General features: G+C 41.2%; 1 protein-coding gene across 1 annotated transcript in view; it reads left to right on the top strand.

Moving 5' to 3' along the window:
- The window catches only part of LOC139765341 (armadillo segment polarity protein-like), a 136,297-nt gene that overhangs the window by 20,990 nt on the left and 92,786 nt on the right, over positions 1 to 22,521 (top strand). The window contains 4 exon segments of the mRNA XM_071692719.1: positions 4,676 to 4,977; positions 12,005 to 12,153; positions 15,725 to 15,930; positions 21,755 to 22,010. Coding sequence (XP_071548820.1) covers positions 4,676 to 4,977; positions 12,005 to 12,153; positions 15,725 to 15,930; positions 21,755 to 22,010 — 913 coding nt within the window.

Below are 22,521 nucleotides of genomic sequence, written 5' to 3'. Positions count from 1 at the left end.
TTTAGAAAACTGAAACTTCTAGCTTGAAATGAAATGAAAAATGAATGTCACATACTGGTTCAACCTCTGGCTATGGAAAAAGGAAATGTATAATTTATTTACACAAATGTCAATAGTAGTTCTCATCAATTTAACCACTGTATCAATAAGCTTCAATGTCTAAGCTACATTTTTTCCAATTTCACTATTTTCTTGTCAAAGCACCATGTATGAAAACTATCACTCCAGTAACACAGCTATAAACATTTACTTCCCCTTTAAAAAAGTTCTGGGGAAGTCTGTCTCGATACACTGCGGGACACACTAAATGTGTGTGGATGTAACCAAAATGTGAAAAAAGGAGAGATAGGTAGTATGTTTGAGGAAAGGAACCTGGATGTTTTGGCTCTGAGTGAAACGAAGCTCAAGGGTAAAGGGGAAGAGTGGTTTGGGAAGGTCTTGGGAGTAAAGTCAGGGGTTAGTGAGAAGACAAGAGCAAGGGAAGAGTAGCAATACTCCTGAAACAGGAGTTGTGGGAGTATGTGATAGAATGTAAGAAAGTAAATTCTCGATTAATATGGGTAAAACTGAAAGTTGATGGAGAGAGATGGGTGATTATTGGTGCATATGCACCTGGGCATGAGAAGAAAGATCATGAGAGGCAAGTGTTTTGGGAGCAGCTGAATGAGTGTGTTAGTGGTTTTGATGCACGAGACCGGGTTATAGTGATGGGTGATTTGAATGCAAAGGTGAGTAATGTGGCAGTTGAGGGAATAATTGGTATACATGGGGTGTTCAGTGTTGTAAATGGAAATGGTGAAGAGCTTGTAGATTTATGTGCTGAAAAAGGACTGATGATTGGGAATACCTGGTTTAAAAAGCAAGATATACATAAGTATACTTATGTAAGTAGGAGAGATGGCCAGAGAGCGTTATTGGATTACGTGTTAATTGACAGGCGCGCGAGAGAGACTTTTGGATGTTAATGTGCTGAGAGGTGCAACTGGAGGGATGTCTGATCATTATCTTGTGGAGGCTAAGGTGAAGATTTGTATGGGTTTTCAGAAAAGAAGAGTGAATGTTGGGGTGAAGAGAGTGGTGAGAGTAAGTGAGCTTGGGAAGGAGACTTGTGTGAGGAAGTACCAGGAGAGACTGAGTACAGAATGGAAAAAGGTGAGAACAATGGAAGTAAGGGGAGTGGGGGAGGAATGGGATGTATTTAGGGAATCAGTGATGGATTGCGCAAAAGATGCTTGTGGCATGAGAAGAGTGGGAGATGGGTTGATTAGAAAGGGTAGTGAGTGGTGGGATGAAGAAGTAAGAGTATTAGTGAAAGAGAAGAGAGAGGCATTTGGACAATTTTTGCAGGGAAATAATGCAATTGAGTGGGAGATGTATAAAAGAAAGAGACAGGAGGTCAAGAGAAAGGTGCAAGAGGTGAAAAAAAGGGCAAATGAGAGTTGGGGTGAGAGAGTATCATTAAATTTTAGGGAGAATAAAAAGATGTTCTGGAAGGAGGTAAATAAAGTGTGTAAGACAAGGGAGCAAATGGGAACTTCAGTGAAGGGCGCAAATGGGGAGGTGATAACAAGTAGTGGTGATGTGAGAAGGAGATGGAGTGAGTATTTTGAAGGTTTGTTGAATGTGTTTGATGATAGAGTGGCAGATATAGGGTGTTTTGGTCGAGGTGGTGTGCAAAGTGAGAGGGTTAGGGAAAATGATTTGGTAAACAGAGAAGAGGTAGTAAAAGCTTTGCGGAAGATGAAAGCCGGCAAGGCAGCAGGTTTGGATGGTATTGCAGTGGAATTTATTAAAAAAGGGGGTGACTGTAGTGTTGACTGGTTGGTAAGGTTATTTAATGTATGTATGACTCATGGTGAGGTGCCTGAGGATTGGCGGAATGCGTGCATAGTGCCATTGTACAAAGGCAAAGGGGATAAGAGTGAGTGCTCAAATTACAGAGGTATAAGTTTGTTGAGTATTCCTGGTAAATTATATGGGAGGGTATTGATTGAGAGGGTGAAGGCATGTACAGAGCATCAGATTGGGGAAGAGCAGTGTGGTTTCAGAAGTGGTAGAGGATGTGTGGATCAGGTGTTTGCTTTGAAGAATGTATGTGAGAAATACTTAGAAAAGCAAATGGATTTGTATGTAGCATTTATGGATCTGGAGAAGGCATATGATAGAGTTGATAGAGATGCTCTGTGGAAGGTATTAAGAATATATGGTGTGGGAGGCAAGTTGTTAGAAGCAGTGAAAAGTTTTTATCGAGGATGTAAGGCATGTGTACGTGTAGGAAGAGAGGAAAGTGATTGGTTCTCAGTGAATGTAGGTTTGCGGCAGGGGTGTGTGATGTCTCCATGGTTGTTAAATTTGTTTATGGATGGGGTTGTTAGGGAGGTGAATGCAAGAGTTTTGGAAAGAGGAGCAAGTATGAAGTCTCTTGGGGATGAGAGAGCTTGGGAAGTGAGTCAGTTGTTGTTCGCTGATGATACAGCGCTGGTGGCTGATTCATGTGAGAAACTGCAGAAGCTGGTGACTGAGTTTGGTAAAGTGTGTGAAAGAAGAAAGTTAAGAGTAAATGTGAATAAGAGCAAGGTTATTAGGTACAGTAGGGTTGAGGGTCAAGTCAATTGGGAGGTGAGTTTGAATGGAGAAAAATCTGGAGGAAGTAAAGTGTTTTAGATATCTGGGAGTGGATCTGGCAGCGGATGGAACCATGGAAGCGGAAGTGGATCATAGGGTGGGGGAGGGGGCGAAAATTCTGGGGCCTTGAAGAATGTGTGGAAGTCGAGAACATTATCTCGGAAAGCAAAAATGGGTATGTTTGAAGGAATAGTGGTTCCAACAATGTTGTATGGTTGCGAGGCGTGGGCTATGGATAGAGTGGTGCGCAGGAGGATGGATGTGCTGGAAATGAGATGTTTGAGGACAATGTGTGGTGTGAGGTGGTTTGATCGAGTAAGTAACGTAAGGGTAAGAGAGATGTGTGGAAATAAAAAGAGCGTGGTTGAGAGAGCAGAAGAGGGTGTTTTGAAATAGTTTGGGCACATGGAGAGAATGAGTGAGGAAAGATTGACCAAGAGGATATATGTGTCGGAGGTGGAGGGAACGAGGAGAAGAGGGAGACCAAATTGGAGGTGGAAAGATGGAGTGAAAAAGATTTTGTGTGATCAGGGCCTGAACATGCAGGAGGGTGAAAGGAGGGCAAGGAATAGAGTGAATTGGATCGATGTGGTATACCGGGGTTGACGTGCTGTCAGTGGATTGAATCAGGGCATGTGAAGCGTCTGGGGTAAACCATGGAAAGCTGTGTAGGTATGTATATTTGCATGTGTGGAGGTATGTATATACATGTGTATGGGGGTGGGTTGGGCCATTTCATTCGTCTGTTTCCTTGCGCTACCTCGCAAACGCGGGAGACAGCGACAAAGCAAAAAAAAAAAAAAAAAAAATTCCCAATCACCAGTCCTTTTTCAGCACATAAATCAACAAGCTCTTCCCCATTTCCATTTGTAACACTGAATACCCCATGTACACCAATTATTCCCTCAACTGCCACATTACTCACCTTTGCATTCAAATCACCCATCACTATGACCCGGTCTTGTGCATCAAAACTACTTACACACTCACTCAACTGCTCCCAAATCTTGCCTTTCATGCTATATTACATATAAGATGCATCCACTCTATCACATTTTCTCCATACTTCAGGATTTCAACTGTAATCCCATCCACTTCAGGTTCCTTTCTTACCTTCAGCCTCATTATTTCGCTTCTTACCTTCCTTTTTGCTATAGGCTCTTGCACTTGTAACTTCCTTCCATCCTCCATACCCATGCAAGTAACAACTGCTGCCTCCCCTTCTCCCTCATTCATCAGTTCTTCAAAATACTCTTTCCATCTTCCTTTCACTTTCTCCTTTTGATTCTGCAATTCCCCTTCCTTACTCCTCACATCAACATTTCCACTCTTACATCCACCTCTTTCTGTTTTTGCCTTCTTCCAGTATAGTTCCTTTTCCTGAAACTTTTCTCTTAAGTATCTTCCAAAATCTTCATCTGTTTTTTCTTTGCTTTCCTTTTTCAGCTTCTTAACATTCTGCTAACATATTTTGTATTCTTCCCTCCTCCTTGTCTGAACTTCATCTGGTACATTCCTATTTGTCTTTCTATCTATCTATATATCTTTCTATCTATCTATGATGCCTTTTCCAATTGTAACTCCCTCAAAGGAGTGGCAACATCAGTAAAGTCACCATAACAAGTGAACTCTATTGCTGCTTCTTAGCCTATATGCCTCACCCTTAACAGGCCACGGGCGGAGGGCAGCTCTATTGTGGTTTTCTGAGGCTCCTCAATAAGGTTCCTGCTCTACTTCTATGTAATACTCCTACCAGCTACTTCTACCTAATATTTCTACCTAATGCTCATGCCTAAATGTTCACCTACTACTACTATCTACTGCTACTACCATTTTACAGGAAAAGCTAGAGGCTGGAAATCCTCCCCTCTCGTTTTTTTATTTTCCAAAAGAAGGAACGGAGAAGGGGGCTAAGTGAGGATACTCCCTCTAAGGCTCATTTCTGTGTTCTTGACGCTACCTCACAAATGTAGGAATTGACAAAAATGTATGAAAAAAAATTTACATTAATTTCTTGTCTTTGATGAATATACTTTACTCTTATTTTCAGCTCTCCGGTAGAATCTGTCCTATTTTATGCCATCACAACATTGCACAATTTACTGCTACACCAGGAAGGCTCAAAAACTGCTGTACGTATGGCAGGTGGGCTCCAGAAGATGGTGGCTCTCCTCCAGCGTAACAATGTGAAGTTTCTTGCCATTGTCACTGACTGCCTTCAGATTCTGGCTTATGGCAATCAGGAGTCAAAGCTAATTATTTTAGCTTCTCAAGGCCCACAGGAGTTGGTGCGAATTCTTCGTTCCTACACGTATGAAAAACTTTTATGGACTACCTCAAGAGTTCTCAAAGGTATGGAAGGAGTATTCTTATGATGTAACTTTGTTTCTTTTGTGTTTTGTAAGAATTATTGGATATACATGAAGTCATTTATGGTTTCAATGGGTGAGTAGGGTAGATGGTAAGTGTGCGTGATTAGATTTTGTGGTAAGTAAAGTGTACAGAAAAACTTAAAGATATGAATGTGCAGAGATGGACAGCTGATGGGATGTCTAATCATTGTTTGTTGAAGACTGGGGTTTGTTTATAGAGGCCAAAAGCTGAGTGTAGAAATAGCAGAAGGTGGGAGTAAGTGGAGTTAAAGCGATGGTTAGAGGAATGAGAGATATGTTGGGAAGCAGTGCTGACGTGTGAAGGAAGTGGGTTTCATGCAGAAGGGAGGAGGCGTTCATGTGAGAAGGATGGTGAGTGGTGGAATGAGGAAATTTAGTCGCTAGTGAAAGGGAAAAGAGAGATGCATGTTCATTACTTGCAGGGAAGGAGTTTGATTTTATGTGAGATGAAAAGTAACTGACAGGATGTCAAGGTTCCAGACTGAAAAAGAGGGCAAAAGAGTTTTAGGGTACGCTAGTATCAGCAGATTTCAGGGAGAATATGAAAATGTTTTGGAAGGGCATTGATCATTTAAGAAAATCGAGAGAACAGATGAGAACATTGGTGAAGGGGGCGAATGGGAAATAGTAACAAGCTGAGATGTGAAAATAGTAGTAAGGAGTATGAAGGATTGTTGAATGGATCTAAAGATGTGGTTGCAGATGTTAGATGTTTGGGTCAGGGAGGTATGCATAGTGAGAGAGCCATGTCAAGTGGTTGATGAAAAGAAGTGGTGAAAGCTTTACATTAGATAATGTATGGCAAAGTGGCAGGAATGGATGGAACTGCTGTTAAATTTCTGTAGCAGGAATTGTGGAAATGTGTGAGTGTAAAGAAGTGAGCTCCATCCTGATTTGGGTAAAAATGAAAGTGGAAGATGATTGATTGGTGATTTTGGACTGGGCTGTGGAGAAGCAGTATGAGAGACAAATGTTTTGGGAGCAACTGAGCCAGTATGTGAGCAGTTTTGATGCAAGGGACCAGGTATTAGTGACGGGATAGTTTAAATGTGAAAGTGAGTAACATGGTACTTGAGGGGATAATGGGAGGAGGGCTTGAGGTTATTCAGTAGTATAAAGGGAAATGGGGAATATCTTGTGGAGTTGTGTGCTGAAAAAGGACTGATGGTTGGAAATACTGGTTTAAAAAGAGGGACATAAATAAGTGTATGTTTGTGAGTAGGAAAAATGGTTAGTGGGTGTTGTTGCATCATGTACTTATTGATTGGCATGTAAAAAAGAGACTTTTGGATGTGAATGTGCTGAGAGGGGTGGCTGGTGGGAAATCTGCACATCACCTTGTGGAGGTGAGGATGGAGATTTTAGAAGGTTTTCAGAAAAGAGAAAACATTATGAGTGAGGAGAGTATTAAGAGTAAGTGAACTTGTAAAAGAGATCTGCTATATACTGGCAATGACAAGAGGGACAAACAGCCACACTCCTGTCCCCTAGCAGTGACAGGAGGGACAGACAGACACACTGCAATCCACTGGCAGTGACAGGAGGGATAAACAACCAGTCTGCTGTTGGCTTTTGTGAAGAAGTTCCAGGAGAGCTTGGGTGTAGCATGGCGAAAGGTGAGATTAAATGAAGCACGGGGAGTGGTTGAAGAATAGGAGGTATTTAGGGAAGCAATGATGGCATGTGCAAGAGATGCATGTGGCATTCCTAAAGTGAGAGGTGTGCAAGGGTAGAGATAGGTGGGATGAAGAAGTGAAGTTGCTAGTGAAAGAGAAAAGAGAGGATTGGATAGTACTTACAGGGAAAGAGTACAAATGGTTGAGAGAGTTATAAGAGAAAGTAGCAGGAGGTCAATAGGAAGGTGTATGAGTTGAAAAAGCAAGTATCCATAGAAATTAGGGAGAATAAGGGGTTTTAGAAGGAGGGTAATAATATGAGGAAAACCAGAATACAAATGGGAACATTTTTTAAGGGGCAAATAGGGAAGTGGTAACAGGTAGTGATGAGGTGAAGTTAATATTTTGAAGGACTATTGAAGGTGTGTTAGTAGGCAGTAGTTGGTAGGCAGCCAATGACCAGGGAGGTATATTACTCATACTACATGCCTGAATATCGGGAGGGTTAGTGATGGCCACATAGTGAGCCAACACTTCAAAGGTTGTCAAGGTAGCTGTTTTTTCTCTCTTCCTCACTCGCATGTGGACTGCTGGCATACTGTTCACAAACATACAATCTCTACTTGTCATACATAACTTTTGATAAAAATTAACTCCACAGCTCATTTTTCATAACTCTAGATTTTCCTGCAGTGAGCACTATGTGCTAACCCTGCCTTTTGGCAAAATGTTAGGAGTAATAGATAGTAGCAGTAGGTAGGAAAATTTATGGAAGAGCATTAGGTAGAAACATTAGGAAATATTAGAAGGTAGGAACATCAGGAAGGAGCATTAGGTAATAGTAGTATGTTGGGATGTTAGATAGGAGCCTCTACAGACACTGCCCATGAGTTGCCCTGTGCCAGTGGCCTGTTAAGGGTGAGGCACTAGAGGCTAAGAAGCATTGCTAGAGCTCACTAGCTATGGAGTATATTTTGCCGTGGCCTTCCCCTTGAGGGAGTTCCAGTTGGGGACAGATTTCAGAGATATGAACATATAGATGATAAAAGGTATTTGATGAAAGATGGTATATGTAGGCTGTTAAGGTTGGGGTGGTATGCAAAGTGAAAGAGTCATAGAGATTGGTTTGGCAAAGAGAGAAGAGTTGGTGAAAGCCTTACAGAAAATGAAATGTGGCATGGATGCTGGAATGGATAGTATTGCAATTGAATTTCTTAGACAGGAAGTGACTATGTTGGCAATTAGTTAGTTAGGATTTTCACTGTATGTACGGATCATGGTGAGATGCCTGAAGATTGGCAGAATGCATAGATAGTTCCATTGTATAAAGGTAATGGGGATAAATGTGAATGTTCCAACAGAGATATAAGCTTGATAAGTTTCTCCCCTATCCCTGGGGATAGGGGAGAAAGAATACTTCCCACGTTCTGCGTGTCGTAGAGGCGACTAAAAGGGTGGAGCAGGTGGCTGAAATCTCCCCTTTTTTTTTTCCAAAAGAAGGAACAAGAAGGGCCAGTGAGGATATCCCTCTAAGTACCCAGTCCTTGTTCTTAACGCTACTCGCTAATGCGGAAATGGCGAGTAGTATGAAAGAAGAAAAAGAAGTGTTTCTGGTAAGTTGTCTGGGATGTATGATTGAGAGGTAAGTCATGTACAGAGTATCAGACTTGTAGAGCAAGTGTTTAAGATTGGTAGAGGATGCGTGGATCAGGCGTTTGCTTTAAAGGAAATTAATGAAAAATAGTTTGAGAAACAGAAGGATTTCCTTGTGGTATTTATGGATTTAGAGAAAGCATATGTTAAGGTTGATAGAGATACTTTATGATAGGTGTCAAGGATATATGTTATGGGAGGAGAGCTTTCAGAAGCAGTGAAAAATTTCTACCAAGGGCAGAGCATGTGTGCTTGTAGAAAGAGAGGAGAAGGAGAGGGAATGGTTTCAAATGAAGGTCTGCAGCAGGGGTGCTTGATATCACCATGGTTGTTTGATTTGTTTGTTGTAGGGGTGGTGAGGGAGGTAAATGCAAGTCGTGGAAAGGGCGAGACAGCTTGGGAAGTGAGTCTTTTGTTAATTTGCTGACTGTACAGCATTGATGGCAGATTTGAGTGAGAAATTGCAGAAGTTGGTTACTGAGATTGGAAGTGTGTTTAAAGGGAGGAAATTGAAAGTGAATTTGAGGAAGAATAAGAGTGTTAGGTTACCAGGGTTGAGGGGTGCAAGTTTGAATGGAGAAAACTTGGAGGAATTGAAGTGTTTTAGATACCTGGGAGTGGACATGGCAGCAAATGCAATCATGGAAATGGAAGTGAGTTAAAGGATGGGCAAAGGGGTGATGGTTCTGGAAGCACTGAAGAATGTCTTGAAGGGTAAAGATAGGTATGTCTGAAGGATTTTTTTTTCAGTCCCAACAGCTTTATACAAATGCAAGGCATGAGCTGTAGATGTGGATGTGCAGAAGAGGGTGGGTGTGCTGAAAATGAAATGTTTGAGTACAATATGTGGTGTGAGGTGGTTTGATCAAGTAAATGATAAAATGGTAAAAGACAGGTGTGTTAATAAACAGAGTGTGGTTAGGAGAGCTGAAAGTGGTGTGCTGAAATGGCTTGGACATATGGAGAAATTGAGTAAGGAGGAGGTTAACAAAGAGAATATATGTGTCAGAAGTAAGAAGAAGGGTAGACCAAATTGGAGATGGAGGGAAGTGAAAAAGTTCTGAAGCAATTGGGACCTGAACACACAGCAGGATGAAAGCAATGCACATGATAGAGTGAATTGGAATGATATGGCATACAGGGATCGTCATCCTATTATTGGACTGAACCAGGGCATGTGAAGCTCCTGGGATAAATCATGGAAGGGTCTTTGGAGCCTGGTTGTGAATAGGGGAATTGTGGTTTTGGTGCATTACACATGACAGCTAGAGAATGCATGTGAGCAAATGCAACCTTTCTTCGTCTGTTGCTGGTATTACCTCTCTAATGCGGGAAATGATAAAGTATGAAAAAGTTGATAATGATAAGTAGGCATTATTGGATTACATATTAATTTTTAAGGCATGCAGGATAGAGAGACTTAGATGTGAATGTGCTGAGAAGGGGAGCTAGTGGAGGTGAGGGTGAAGGTTTGTTGAGGTTTTAGGAAAAAGGGAAATGTTATGAGATAGAAAAGGGTGATGAAAGTGAGCGTAAAAAAGAGAGTTGTGTGAAGAAATACCAGGAAAGATTGAATGTGGAATGGCAAAAGGTTTAAGTAAACGAAGTTAGGGAGTGGGTGAGAGTGCTAGCATGTTCAAGAAAAATATATGGCATGAGGAAGATGGGAAGTGGGCAGGTGAGGAAGGGTTGACAGGGATAGGATGATAAAGTAAAAAGAGAGTCAAAGTCAAAGAGAGAGAAGAGAGGTGTACAGTTAGAACTTTCTGGGAAGGAGTGTATGTGATTTGGGAATGTATATGAGAAAGTGGCTGTAAGTCAACAGGAAGGTGCAGAGGCTGAAAAAGGTAAATGAAAGTTGAGATGAGCGAGTATCTGTAAACTTCAGGGAGAACAAGATGTTTTGGAAGGTTAAAAGTGTGAGAAGAACAAGAGAACAAATGGGACCATGAGTGAAGGGGCAAATGGGAGAGTAGTAACAGGTACTTACGTGGTGAGGAGATGGAGTGAGCATTTTGAAGGATTGTTGAATTTGTTTGAAGATAGGGTGGCAGATTGAGAGTTTGTCAGGAAGGTTTGCAAAGTGAGAGAGTCATGGAAAGTGGATTGTTGAAGAGAGAAGAGATGGTAAGATGATAATCAAGGTGAAATGTGTAAATGCAGCTTGAATGGATGGTGTTGCTGTTGAATTTTGGGGTGACTGTGGTGTTGATTGGTTTATTATGATTTTCATTGTATATATGGATGACGGTGGATTGCCTGAGGATCGGCGAAATGCATTTATAGTACCACTGTATAAAGGCAAGGGGACTAAGGTGAATGTTCAAGCTATGGAAGTTTGTTGAGTGTACCTGGTAAGTTGTATGGTAGAGTGTGATTATGAGGGTTAAGGCATGTACATAGCATCAAATTCAGGAGGAACAGTGTGGTTTCAGGAGTGGTAGAGGATGTGTGGATCATGTGTGTGCTCTGTGGGTGAGAATGCTTAGATAAACAGATTTGTATATAGCATTGAAGTATTTGGAGAAAACATATGAGAGGGCTGATAGAGATACATTGTGAAAGCTTTTAAGATTGTATGGTATAGGAGAAAAGCTGCAAGAAGGTATGTGTACGAGCGGGAAGAGAAAGTGAGTGGTTCCAGGTTAAGGTTGATCTGTGGTAAGGGTGTGTGATGTCACTATGGCTGTTTAATTTGTTTGTGGTTGGGCTGATGAGGCAATACAAAGGTCCCATAGAAAAGGGCAAGTATGCAGTCTGAATGGGGTAAGGGGGTCTGGGAAATGAGTCAGTTGTTGTTTCCCAATGACTCAACTCCGATGGCAGATTCGAGTGAGAAACTACAGAAGTTGATTACTGAGTTTGGTTGTATGTGTGAAAGGAGGAAGTTGAGGGTAATTGTGAATAAAATTAAGGTTATGAGTTTTAGCAGAGCAGCAGGACAGGCTAGGCTAGTTGAGGTGTCAATTTAAATGGAGAAAATTTAGGGGAAGCGAAACGTTTTAGATACCTAGAGATGGACATGGCCTTAATCAGCCGAACTCTATAAAGAGATGACTGTCATCTCACTGTGCTCTCTTATATTTGATATACAAAGTCTGTATATATTTGTAGATAAGGGACTGTGCACTCAGAATATGTTTTAGAATATCACTGTGAAATACTATTTCACTTAAGCTTGTTTAGAATTTGGGTTTTAGATTAGAAAAGTTTTGAAAAATTACAGTGATTAATGGAAGATGTACTGGATGCAACAATTGCTGGAATTAGTTTAGACAATAATGCATATCTTATAAATGTGAATTACATGATATGGAGTGTAGTGGAGGGATAGTGAGGAGATTGCTGGAATCAGGTATTTGAAAAGTTTCCTGAATGATGGCACTAGATGTGAGACACCAAATTATTAGCTATTGTAACTTGAAGAACTTGAAAGAAATTTTCTTGGTTTGAAATACATACTTTTGAAGAATATTTTTGAAAAAGTGGGGTTAGAGGACATGTGACTTTTTGCATGTTGAATGGTTTTTTTGATGGGAAATGTTGACACATAGTCATTGGTCATGTGTATTTGCCATTGTTTTTTGAAGATAAAGTATTTGCAAAGAATGTCTAGCTTGGAAATCAGTGTTAGTTTTCATGTTGTATATGTGGGATGGAAGCATTTTTGATTTTTATTTAGTTTATAAATGTTTTCCTCCATCCATTTGCCAACAGTTTTGTCTATGTGCTCAAGTAACAAGCCAGCCATTGTGGAATCTGGGGGCATGCAGGCACTGGCTATGCACCTAACTCATCAGTCATCTCGCTTGGTGCAGAATTGTCTTTGGACACTACGTAACTTGTCTGATGCTGCCACCAAAGTTGTACGTATTGCTTTGAGTGAACTTTTATGATAGATTTCCTTGAATTTCTACTCTGGAAAGACATGTTTTACTCCAAGAAGGGTTTCTGTTGAAGGAGAAGGAAAGGAAACGTAGTGACTTTTATGTCCTTGTTTTTTCATTCACTTGTCGTACTTCCAGAAATGTTTGCAAATAGTAACTTTGTGTTTTGTGGGAGCTCTCTGGACCTGTTTCCCTTGCACATCATTAGTAAGATTACTAGGACACTCATTGTCATCCCACACAAGCCATTTAATTGCTTACCATATAGCTGTGTATCAGTGGTAAAGACTCATGAAAAGTTTCAGCTTAATAATCCATCTCTTGTTAGTGTGACACTGCATTACTTGGAATGATTTATGTAATTGTTTCATTGAATTACTTTAGGCTATTGTAAGTTTGAAATTGTTGGGTTGGATCTGAAAATTTTGATTAGATTGTCTCTGGAAAAACTTGTTTTGAATCTATGATTTCTTCAAGTGTCAGAGAAAGGTCTTCTGTTTGCTGTACTTTGTTTTCTGTGATTTTTAGTTGTAGTTTTGAATTTATGATTAGTTTACTATGGTCTTGAGAATAAAGTAGTATGTCTGCCCCTTATAGAAGGTGACCTGAGGCCTGTGTGCTTGCAGCTGTTTTGTTAGATCTCTTGGTACATGATTGAAATAATTATTTGTATTTATTTATTATACTTTGTCACTGTCTCCCGCATTAGTGAGGTAGCGCAAGGAAACAGATGAAAGAATGGCCCAACCCACCCACATACACATGTATATACATACACGTCCACACACACACATATACATACCTATACATCTCAGCGTATACATATATATACACACACAGACATATACATATACACACATGTACATAATTCATACAATCTGCCCGTATTCATTCACGTCACCACCCCGCCACACATGAAATAACAACCCCCTCCCCCGCATGTGCGTGAGGTAGCGCTAGGAAGACAACAAAGGCCACATTCGTTTACACTCAGTCTCTAGCTTTCATGTATAATGCACTGAAACCACAGCTCCCTTTCCACATCCAGGCCCCACAGAACTTTCCATGGTTTACCCCTGACGCTTCACATGCCCTGGTTCAATCTATTGAGAGCACGTTGACCCCGGTATACCACGTCGTTCCATTTACTCTGTTCCTTGCACGCCTTTCACCCTCCTTTATGTTCAGGCCCCGATCTCTCAAAATCTTTTTCACTCCATCTTTCCACCTCCAATTTGGTCTCCCACTTCTCCTCATTCCCTCCATCTCAGACACATATATCCTCTTGGTCAATCTTTCCTCACTCATTCTCTCCATGTGACCAAACCATTTCAAAACACCCTCTTCTCCTCTCTCAACCATACTCTTTTTATTACCACACATCTCTCTAACCCTTTCATGACTTACTTTAATCAAACCACCTCACACCACATATTGCCCTCAAACATCTCATTTCCAGCACATCCACCCTCCTCCACACAATTCTATGTATAGCCCATGCCCTGCAACCATGTATCATTGCTGGAACCACTATTACTTCAAACATAGCTATTTTTGCTTTCCAAGATATAGTTCTCGACTTCCACACATTCTTCAACGCTCCCAGAACTTTCGCCCCCTTCCCCACCCTATGATTCACTTCCGCTTCCATGGTTCCATCCGCTGCCTAATCCACTCCCAGATATCTAAAACGCTTCACCTCCCCCAGTTTTTCTCTATTCAAACTTACCTCCCAATTGACTTGACCCTCAACCCTACTGTACCTAATAACTGTGCTCTTATTCACATTTACTCTCAGCTTTCTTCTTTTACACACTTTACCAAACTCAGTCACCAGCTTCTGCAGTTTCTCACACGAATCAGCCACCAGTGCTGTATCATCAGCAAACAACAACTGACCCACTTCCCAAGCTCTCTCATCCACAACAGACTGCATACATGCCCCTCTTTCCAAAACTCTTGCTTTAACTTCCCTAACAACCCCATCCATAAACAAATTGAACATCCATGGAGACATCATGTACCGCTGCCACAAACCAACATTCACTTAGAACCAATCACTTTCCTCTCTTCCTACATGTACACATGCCTTACATCCTCGATAGAAACTTTTCACTGCTTCTAACAACTTGCCTCCCACACCATATATTCTTAATACCTTCCAGAGAGCATCTCTATCAACTCTTGTCATATGCCTTCTCCAGATCCATAAATGCTACATACAAATCCATTTGTTTTTCTAAGTATTTCTCACGTACATTTTTCAAGCAAACACCTGATCCACACATCCTCTACCACTTCTGAAACCACACTGCTCTTCCCCAATCTGATGCTCTGTACATGCCTTCACCCTCTCAATCAATACCCTCCCATATAATTTCCCAGGAATACTCAACAAACTTATACCTCTGTAATTGAAGCACTCACTCTTATCCCCTTTGCCTTTGTACAATGGCACTATGCACGCATTCCGCCAATCCTCAGGCACCTCACCATGAATCATACATACATTTAATAACCTTACCAACCAGTCAACAATACAGTCACCCCCTTTTTTTTTTAATGAATTCCACTGCATTACCATCCAAACCTGCTGCCTTGCCGGCTTTCATCTTCATCAAAGCTTTTACTACCTCTTCGCTATTTACCAAATCATTCTCCCTAACCTTCACACTTTGCACACCACCTTAACCAAAACACCCTATATCTGCCACTCTATCATCAAACACATTCAGCAAACCTTCAAAATACTCACTCCATCTCCTCACATCACCACTACTTGTTATTACCCCCCCCCCATTAGCCCCGTTTACTGATGTTCCCTTTTGTTCTCTTGTCGTATGCACTTTATTTACCTCCTTCCAAAACTCCTTTTTATTCTCCTAAAATTTAATGATACTCTCTCACCCCAACTCTCATTTGCCCTCTTTTTCACCTCTTGCACCTTTCTCTTGACCTCCTACCTCTTTATTTTATACATCTCCCAGTCATTTCATTATTTCCCTGCAAAAATCATCCAAATGCCTCTCTCTTCTCTTTCACTGATAAATCTTACTTCATACCACCATTCACTACCCTTTCTAATCTGCCCACCTCTCATGCTTCTCATGCCACAAGCATCTTTTGCACAAGCCATCACTGCTTCCCTAAATACATCCCATTCCTCCCCTTCTCCCCTTAGGTCCTTTGTTCTCACCTTTTTCCATTCTGTATTCAGTCCCTCCTGGTACTTCCTCACACAAGTCTCCTTCCCAAGCTCACTTACTCTCACCACTCTCTTCACCCCAGCATTCTCTCTTCTTTTCTGAAAACCTCTACAAATTTTCACTTTCACCTCCACAAGATAATGATCAGACATCCCTCCAGTTGCACCTCTCAGCACATTAACATCAAAAAGTTTCTGTTTCACGTGCCTATCAATTAACATGTAATCCAATACCGCTCTCTGGCCATCTCTCCTACTTACACACATATACTTACGTATATCTCTCTTTTTAAACCAGGTATTCCCAATCATGATATGTTTACTGATACTTATCTTTCCTTACAGGACAATATGGACCAGCTTCTGCAGAACTTGGTGCACTTGCTACGAGCCAGTGACATCAATGTGGTTACTTGTGCTGCTGGCATACTTTCAAATTTGACTTGTAATAACCAAAGGAACAAGATCACCGTCTGCCAGGTTGGTGGAGTCGAGGCATTAGTGGCCACCATATACAATGCTGGAGAACGGGAGGAAATAACAGAGCCTGCGATAAGTCTTCATAACCATGGGCTCTTTCAAAAGTTTCCCATGTTTAGGAAATATTTGGCTGTCACTTTATTAATATTTTAATACTTGATGTCACTTTATTAATATTTTAGTACTTGATCGCCATTTCCTGCATCAGCAAGGTTGTGCTGGGAAACAGGCGAAGGAAGACAATATGTGGTGTGAGGTGTTTTGATCAAGTAAGTAATGAAAGGGTAAGAGGGATGTATGGAAATAAAAAGAGTGTGGTTGAGAGAGCAAAAGAGGGAGTGTTGAAATGGTTTGGATATATGGAAAGAATGAATAAGGAAAGAATAACAAATAGGATACATGTGTGGAGGGAACAAGGAGAAGCAGGAGACCAAATTGGAGATAGAAGGATGGAGTGAAAAGGATTTTGAGCGATTGGGGCCTGAACATGCAAAAAGGTGAGAGGTGTGCTAGGAATAAAGTGAATTGGAATGATGTGGTATACTGGGGTTGACATGCTGTCACTGGAATTAACCAGGGCATATGAAGCACCTGGGGTAAACCATGGAAAGGTCTGTGGGGCCTGGATGTTGAAAGGGAGCTGTGGTTTGGTTCATGACACATGACAGCTAGAACTGAATGTGAATGAATGTGGCCTTTTTTGTCTGTTTTCCTGGCAGTACCTTGCTGAAGTGGGGTGTAGTGATGCTATTTCCTGTGTGGCGGGGTAGCAACAGGAGTGGATGAAGGCAAGCAAGTATGAATATGTACATATGAATATATGTACTGTATATGTCTATGTATATGTATGTATATGTGCATGTATGGGCATTTATGTATATTTATATATGAGTATGTTGGAAAGCATTTATGGATCTGGAGAAGGCATATGATAGAGTTGATAGAGATGCTCTCTGGAAGGTATTAAGAATATATGGTGTGGGAGGAAAGTTGTTAGAAGCAGTGAAAAGTTTTTATCGAGGATGTAAGGCATGTGTACGTGTAGGAAGAGAGGAAAGTGATTGGTTCTCAGTGAATGTAGGTTTGCGGCAGGGGTGTGTGATGTCTCCATGGTTGTTTAATTTGTTTATGGATGGGGTTGTTAGGGAGGTAAATGCAAGAGTTTTGGAAAGAGGGGCAAGTATGAAGTCTGTTGGGGATGAGAGAGCTTGGGAAGTGAGTCAGTTGTTGTTCGCTGATGATACAGCGCTGGTGGCTGATTCATGTGAGAAACTGCAGAAGCTGGTGACTGAGTTTGGTAAAGTGTGTGGAAGAAGAAAGTTAAGAGTAAATGTGAATAAGAGCAAGGTTATTAGGTACAGTAGGGTTGAGGGTCAAGTCAATTGGGAGTTGAGTTTGAATGGAGAAAAACTGGAGGAAGTGAAGTGTTTTAGATATCTGGGAGTGGATCTGGCAGCGGATGGAACCATGGAAGCGGAAGTGGATCATAGGGTGGGGGAGGGGCGAAAATTCTGGGGGCCTTGAAGAATGTGTGGAAGTCGAGAACATTATCTCGGAAAGCAAAAATGGGTATGTTTGAAGGAATAGTGGTTCCAACAATGTTGTATGGTTGCGAGGCGTGGGCTATGGATAGAGTTGTGTGCAGGAGGATGGATGTGCTGGAAATGAGATGTTTGAGGACAATGTGTGGTGTGAGGTGGTTTGATCGAGTGAGTAACGTAAGGGTAAGAGAGATGTGTGGAAATAAAAAGAGCGTGGTTGAGAGAGCAGAAGAGGGTGTTTTGAAGTGGTTTGGGCACATGGAGAGGATGAGTGAGGAAAGATTGACCAAGAGGATATATGTGTCGGAGGTGGAGGGAGCAAGGAGAAGAGGGAGACCAAATTGGAGGTGGAAAGATGGAGTGAAAAAGATTTTGTGTGATCGGGGCCTGAACATGCAGGAGGGTGAAAGGAGGGCAAGGAATAGAGTGAATTGGAGCGATGTGGTATACCGGGGTTGACGTGCTGTCAGTGGATTGAATCAAGGCATGTGAAGCGTCTGGGGTAAACCATGGAAAGCTGTGTAGGTATGTATATTTGCGTGTGTGGACGTATGTATATACATGTGTATGGGGGGGGGTTGGGCCATTTCTTTCGTCTGTTTCCTTGTGCTACCTCGCAAACGCGGGAGACAGCGACAAAGTATTAAAAAAGAAAAAAAATGTTGGAAAGGATAACAGTTTAGTACATTAGCAAGTATATTCCTAGGAGTGCATGGGGAAATGAAACACGTTAAGTTCCCAAGTGCACTTTCGTGTAATAATCACATCATCAGGGTAAATACAAGAAAGAAATATGTAATTTAATATACAACTAGGACGCCATTTGGTAAACATGTGACTGGATGGTCACTTGTTTACCAAATGGCGTCCTGGCTATTTCTCTTCATTGTATATCAACTGACTAATATTTCTTTCTTGTATTTTCCCAGATGATTTGATGATTACCCGAAAGTGCACTTGGAAACTTATCGTGTTTCATTTCCCCATGGACTCGTAGGGATATATGTATATATGAGCGGATAGGCCATTCTTCATCTGTTTTCTGGTGCTACCTCGCTGACACAGGAGACAGTGGTTAAGTGTAATGAATAAGCGTATTCATACTTGCTCACCTTATCCTTTCCCAGTGCCACCCTACCCCACAGGAAAAAGCACAAATGCATGAAGGAAAGGAAAAAAAGATAAATATACATTCTTTTCTTTTCCCCCTCACCACAAACATTCTCTTCTTTTCCCCCAAACCCAATTGCTACACCCTGCATCAGCAAGGTAGCACTAGGAAATGGACTAAAAAAGGCCACTTATGCTCTCGTCCAGACATGAGCTGTCTTGTGTAATGCACAGAAACGACAAATTCCTATCCACAGCTAGGCCCTATAAACCTTTCCATGATTTACCCAAGAAGTTTTACATGCTATGGTTCAGTCCACTGACAGCATGTTGACCCCAGTATACCACATCATTCCAGTTTACTATTTCTCAAAATCTTTTTCATTCCATCCTTCCATATTCAATATGGTCTCCTAGTTCTCCTTTTTCCCTCCACTTCTAACACATATATCCTCTTTATCAACCTTTGGAGGCTCCTGTCATGAACAAACATCCACATCAAGGCTTGGCCTTGATTGAAATGTAGAGAGAATTATGAAATGGAAAAGGAAAAGACAAGGGAAAGCATTTGCAAAATTTGGAGGAAGTCTTTTGAAGTATGCCAGGTCATAGTTATTGGGGAAAAAATGAGAAGATAGAGAGTTCCAAAGCTTCAAAGTGTAGGGAGAGAAGCAGGTATCAGAGTGGCCCATCCTTGAGTTGCCAATGACCATGCAATAATCATGGGATGCAGCAGCTTGTGTGGTTTAGCTAGTGGTGGGGGCACACAAGCAGCCACCTCTCGGGAGCTAGAACCGGAGTAATACCTTTACAGATGCTCCCAGACTTACAATTTTTCAACTTTATGGTGGTGCAATAGCGATACGCAGTCAGTAGAAATGTACTTTGAATTTTGATCTTCCCTAGGCTAGCGATATGCATTATAATACTCTCTTGTGATACTGTGCAGCGGCACCAAGCAGTAGCTTCCAGTCAGCCATGAGATCACAAGTGTAAACAACTGTTACTCATCAGTGTACTGTGCTGGCAGCATTTTTTTTTTGTTTTTTCTTTTTTTGCATCCCATCTTGTTTACAGAATGCCCATGTTTGTCTCTTGCTTCTGGTGAGAAGAGGAGGAAAGCAATTACTTGAGATGAAATTAAAGTTGATTGCCCGGCATGAAGGCAGCAAGCCAGTAATGGCCATAGTACATGAGTTTAGAACTTCCACAATCTACGATCTTGATTATCTTAAAGAATAAGAAGCAAATCAGTGATGCAGTGAAATCTTCAGCATCGGTTAAATCCACTGTCATCACGAAGAAAAGAGCTGGGCCAGTTGATGATATGGAAAAATTATATGTCACTTGATGGAAGACCAGATACAGATGCACATAACTTTAGCATACTGACGATCTAGGCTAAGGTAAGAAGTCTTTTCAATGCGCTAAAATGGCGCACCATGCCGACGATCCTACATATATGCAAATGTTTACAGCAAGTCATGTGTGGTTCCAACACTTCAAAAGGTTTCATTTTTTTCACAATGTAAATTTAACAGTGAGGCAGCAATTGTTGATACTGAAGGTGCTGAAACTTTTAAGGAAGAACTGCTTAAGATAATTTTGGATGAGAAATGAAAGCATTCTGAAAGCATTTAAGGTTGGCTAGGCCAAGATATGATGTTTGGTAGGTTAGATGTACAGTATTAGATATATTTTCAACTTATGATGGATTTATCAGGATGTAACCTCATCGTAAGTTGGGGAGCATCTGTAGAAGAGTGAAACTGCATTATGGTGTAGAGCACGGGGCTCATGTTTAGAAGTTAGCCTGGGACATTTTATAAGTTTTGACTCAACTTTGTCAAGTTAGCATACAGCGCTAGAACCACCTCAAATGTGAGAGCAGTACTCCATAGAAGGATGAATCAATCCTTTGTAAAATAAATGCAGCAACAGTTGAGAAGAAATTTTGACATCTAAACAGGACACCCAGTTTCTTAGCTATTCCTGTAATGTGGGGTTACCAAGAGAGAGTAATACACTGTAATACCCAGTATGTTCATTGAGTCAAATGGTGGAATTACAGGACCGTCAAAGGAAAGATGAGAGGTGCGGAGTTTTCAATAGAGAGATGGTCAGAAATTGGGTCAAGGAGGCATTAAACTTAACAAGATTTTGTCATCCCCACTGAGATATTCTGTCCAAGTCTGATTTTATTGAGAAATCTGTGTCAAGATGAGATGCAAATTGAGAGAAGAGGGAGCAGAATTGGAGGATGTGGATAAATGCAATGTTTAGTTTTCAGCGTATGACTGCACTGGATTATTTGTGGAGAAGAAATCATTGAAGAAAAGGAGGAAAGTGTAGAGGATAGGACAGAACCTTGAGGGACACCACTGTTGACGAAGAGAGGGGGAGGCTGATCCATCAACAACCACAGAGATAGACCGGCTGGAAAGGAAACTAGATATGAAGGAGCAAAGTGAGGGAGGGAAGCCAAAAGAGGGGACTGTAGAAATGAGACCTTGATGCCATACCCTGTCAGAAGCCTTAGATATGTCAAGGCCAACTACACATGACTCCCAAAATCTTTCAGGGATGATGACCAGACTTTAGTGAGAAAGGAAAGAATATCACTAGTGGATCCCGCCATACGGAAGCCATGCCGGTGATGAGAGAGAAGATTGTGATTTTCGAGGAATTTAAGGATATGGGAGTTGAGAAGGAATTCAAAGACTTTGGAAATGGTGAATGTCAGGGTAATAGGATGATAGTTAGAGGGGTCAGAATGGCTACCCTTCTGAGGGATGAAATGTATCAGTGCATGTTTTCAAGGAGAAGGAAAACTTGGTTTTTTATCAGAAACAGAACAGATGAGCAAGTACACGTGCAAGTTCAGAGGCACACTCTTTCAGTACACAGGGATGGATGCCCTCTTCTGGTCTCTCAGCCACACCCTTTTTATTACCACTTATCTTTCTTACCCTCTCATTACTTAATCAAACCACCGTCCACCACATACTGTCCTCAAACATTTCGTTTTCAACACATCCTCCCTCTTCTATACAACCCTATCTATAGCCATGCCTAAAAACCATATGATATTGCTGGAACTACTATTCCTTCAAAGATACCCTGTTTTGCCTTCTGAGATAGCATTCTCTTTTCATTTATTCTTCATTGCTTTGACCATTCCTTTTTTGATATTATGTTGGTGACCTTATTGGTGTATTGGTAATGGCTAGTTTATTTTTAATCAGGTATGTGTCCTTCGCCATCTAACTGCACAGCATCCAGAGGCTGAAGTTGCCCAGAATGCAGCTCGCTTGAAGAATGGCATCCCAATCATTGTCAACCTCCTTCACCCAACATCCCGCTGGCCTCTTGTAAAGGCTGTGATTGGACTGATTCGTAACTTAGCTCTCTGCCCTGCCAACCATGCACCACTAAGGGAATCTGGTGCTATTCCTAGACTTGTGCAGCTCCTTATAAGGGCCTTCCAGGATACTCAGAGGGTAAGCCACAGGTTTTAGTTAATTGTTCATTTTTACTGATAAATTCTAGGATTGAATATATAGTAAAAGACACTGTACTTGCATTTGTAAAAAGTATTTTCGGGTTGCACCACATGTTTAAAGTAAAATTCAGTAAATAGATCAGCTGTGTATGCTTTAGCGTCTCAGACATGCAGAAGCAAGTTAGTGGTAAAACATAACTTATGGAGGCAGACCAAACAAGCATAGCTACTGTTTTTTTCTTTATCATTTTAGAGTGGCTGCTTCAAATTTTACCAGTGGAATGACATGAATTTGATTAGACATGTGGCTTGAAACCCTTATATTGTGATCTGTTACCTTCCTAACTACTTTTCTCAATCAACTGTCTTACATATTTTTATCAGTTATGGAGAGTATTTGTAATTATCTGACTTTTTTTTTTTCCATACTCCGGATAGACTCCCTTTAAGTTTTCTCCTCTCATTCCTGTCCTCATGTAATCTATTTTCATCGACTTCCTGTAGTATCT

The sequence above is a fragment of the Panulirus ornatus genome, chromosome 54 (genome assembly GCF_036320965.1).
Source record: "Panulirus ornatus isolate Po-2019 chromosome 54, ASM3632096v1, whole genome shotgun sequence".
In the NCBI taxonomy this organism is placed as follows: domain Eukaryota; kingdom Metazoa; phylum Arthropoda; class Malacostraca; order Decapoda; family Palinuridae; genus Panulirus; species Panulirus ornatus.
This window is presented reverse-complemented; position numbering and strand designations above follow the sequence as displayed.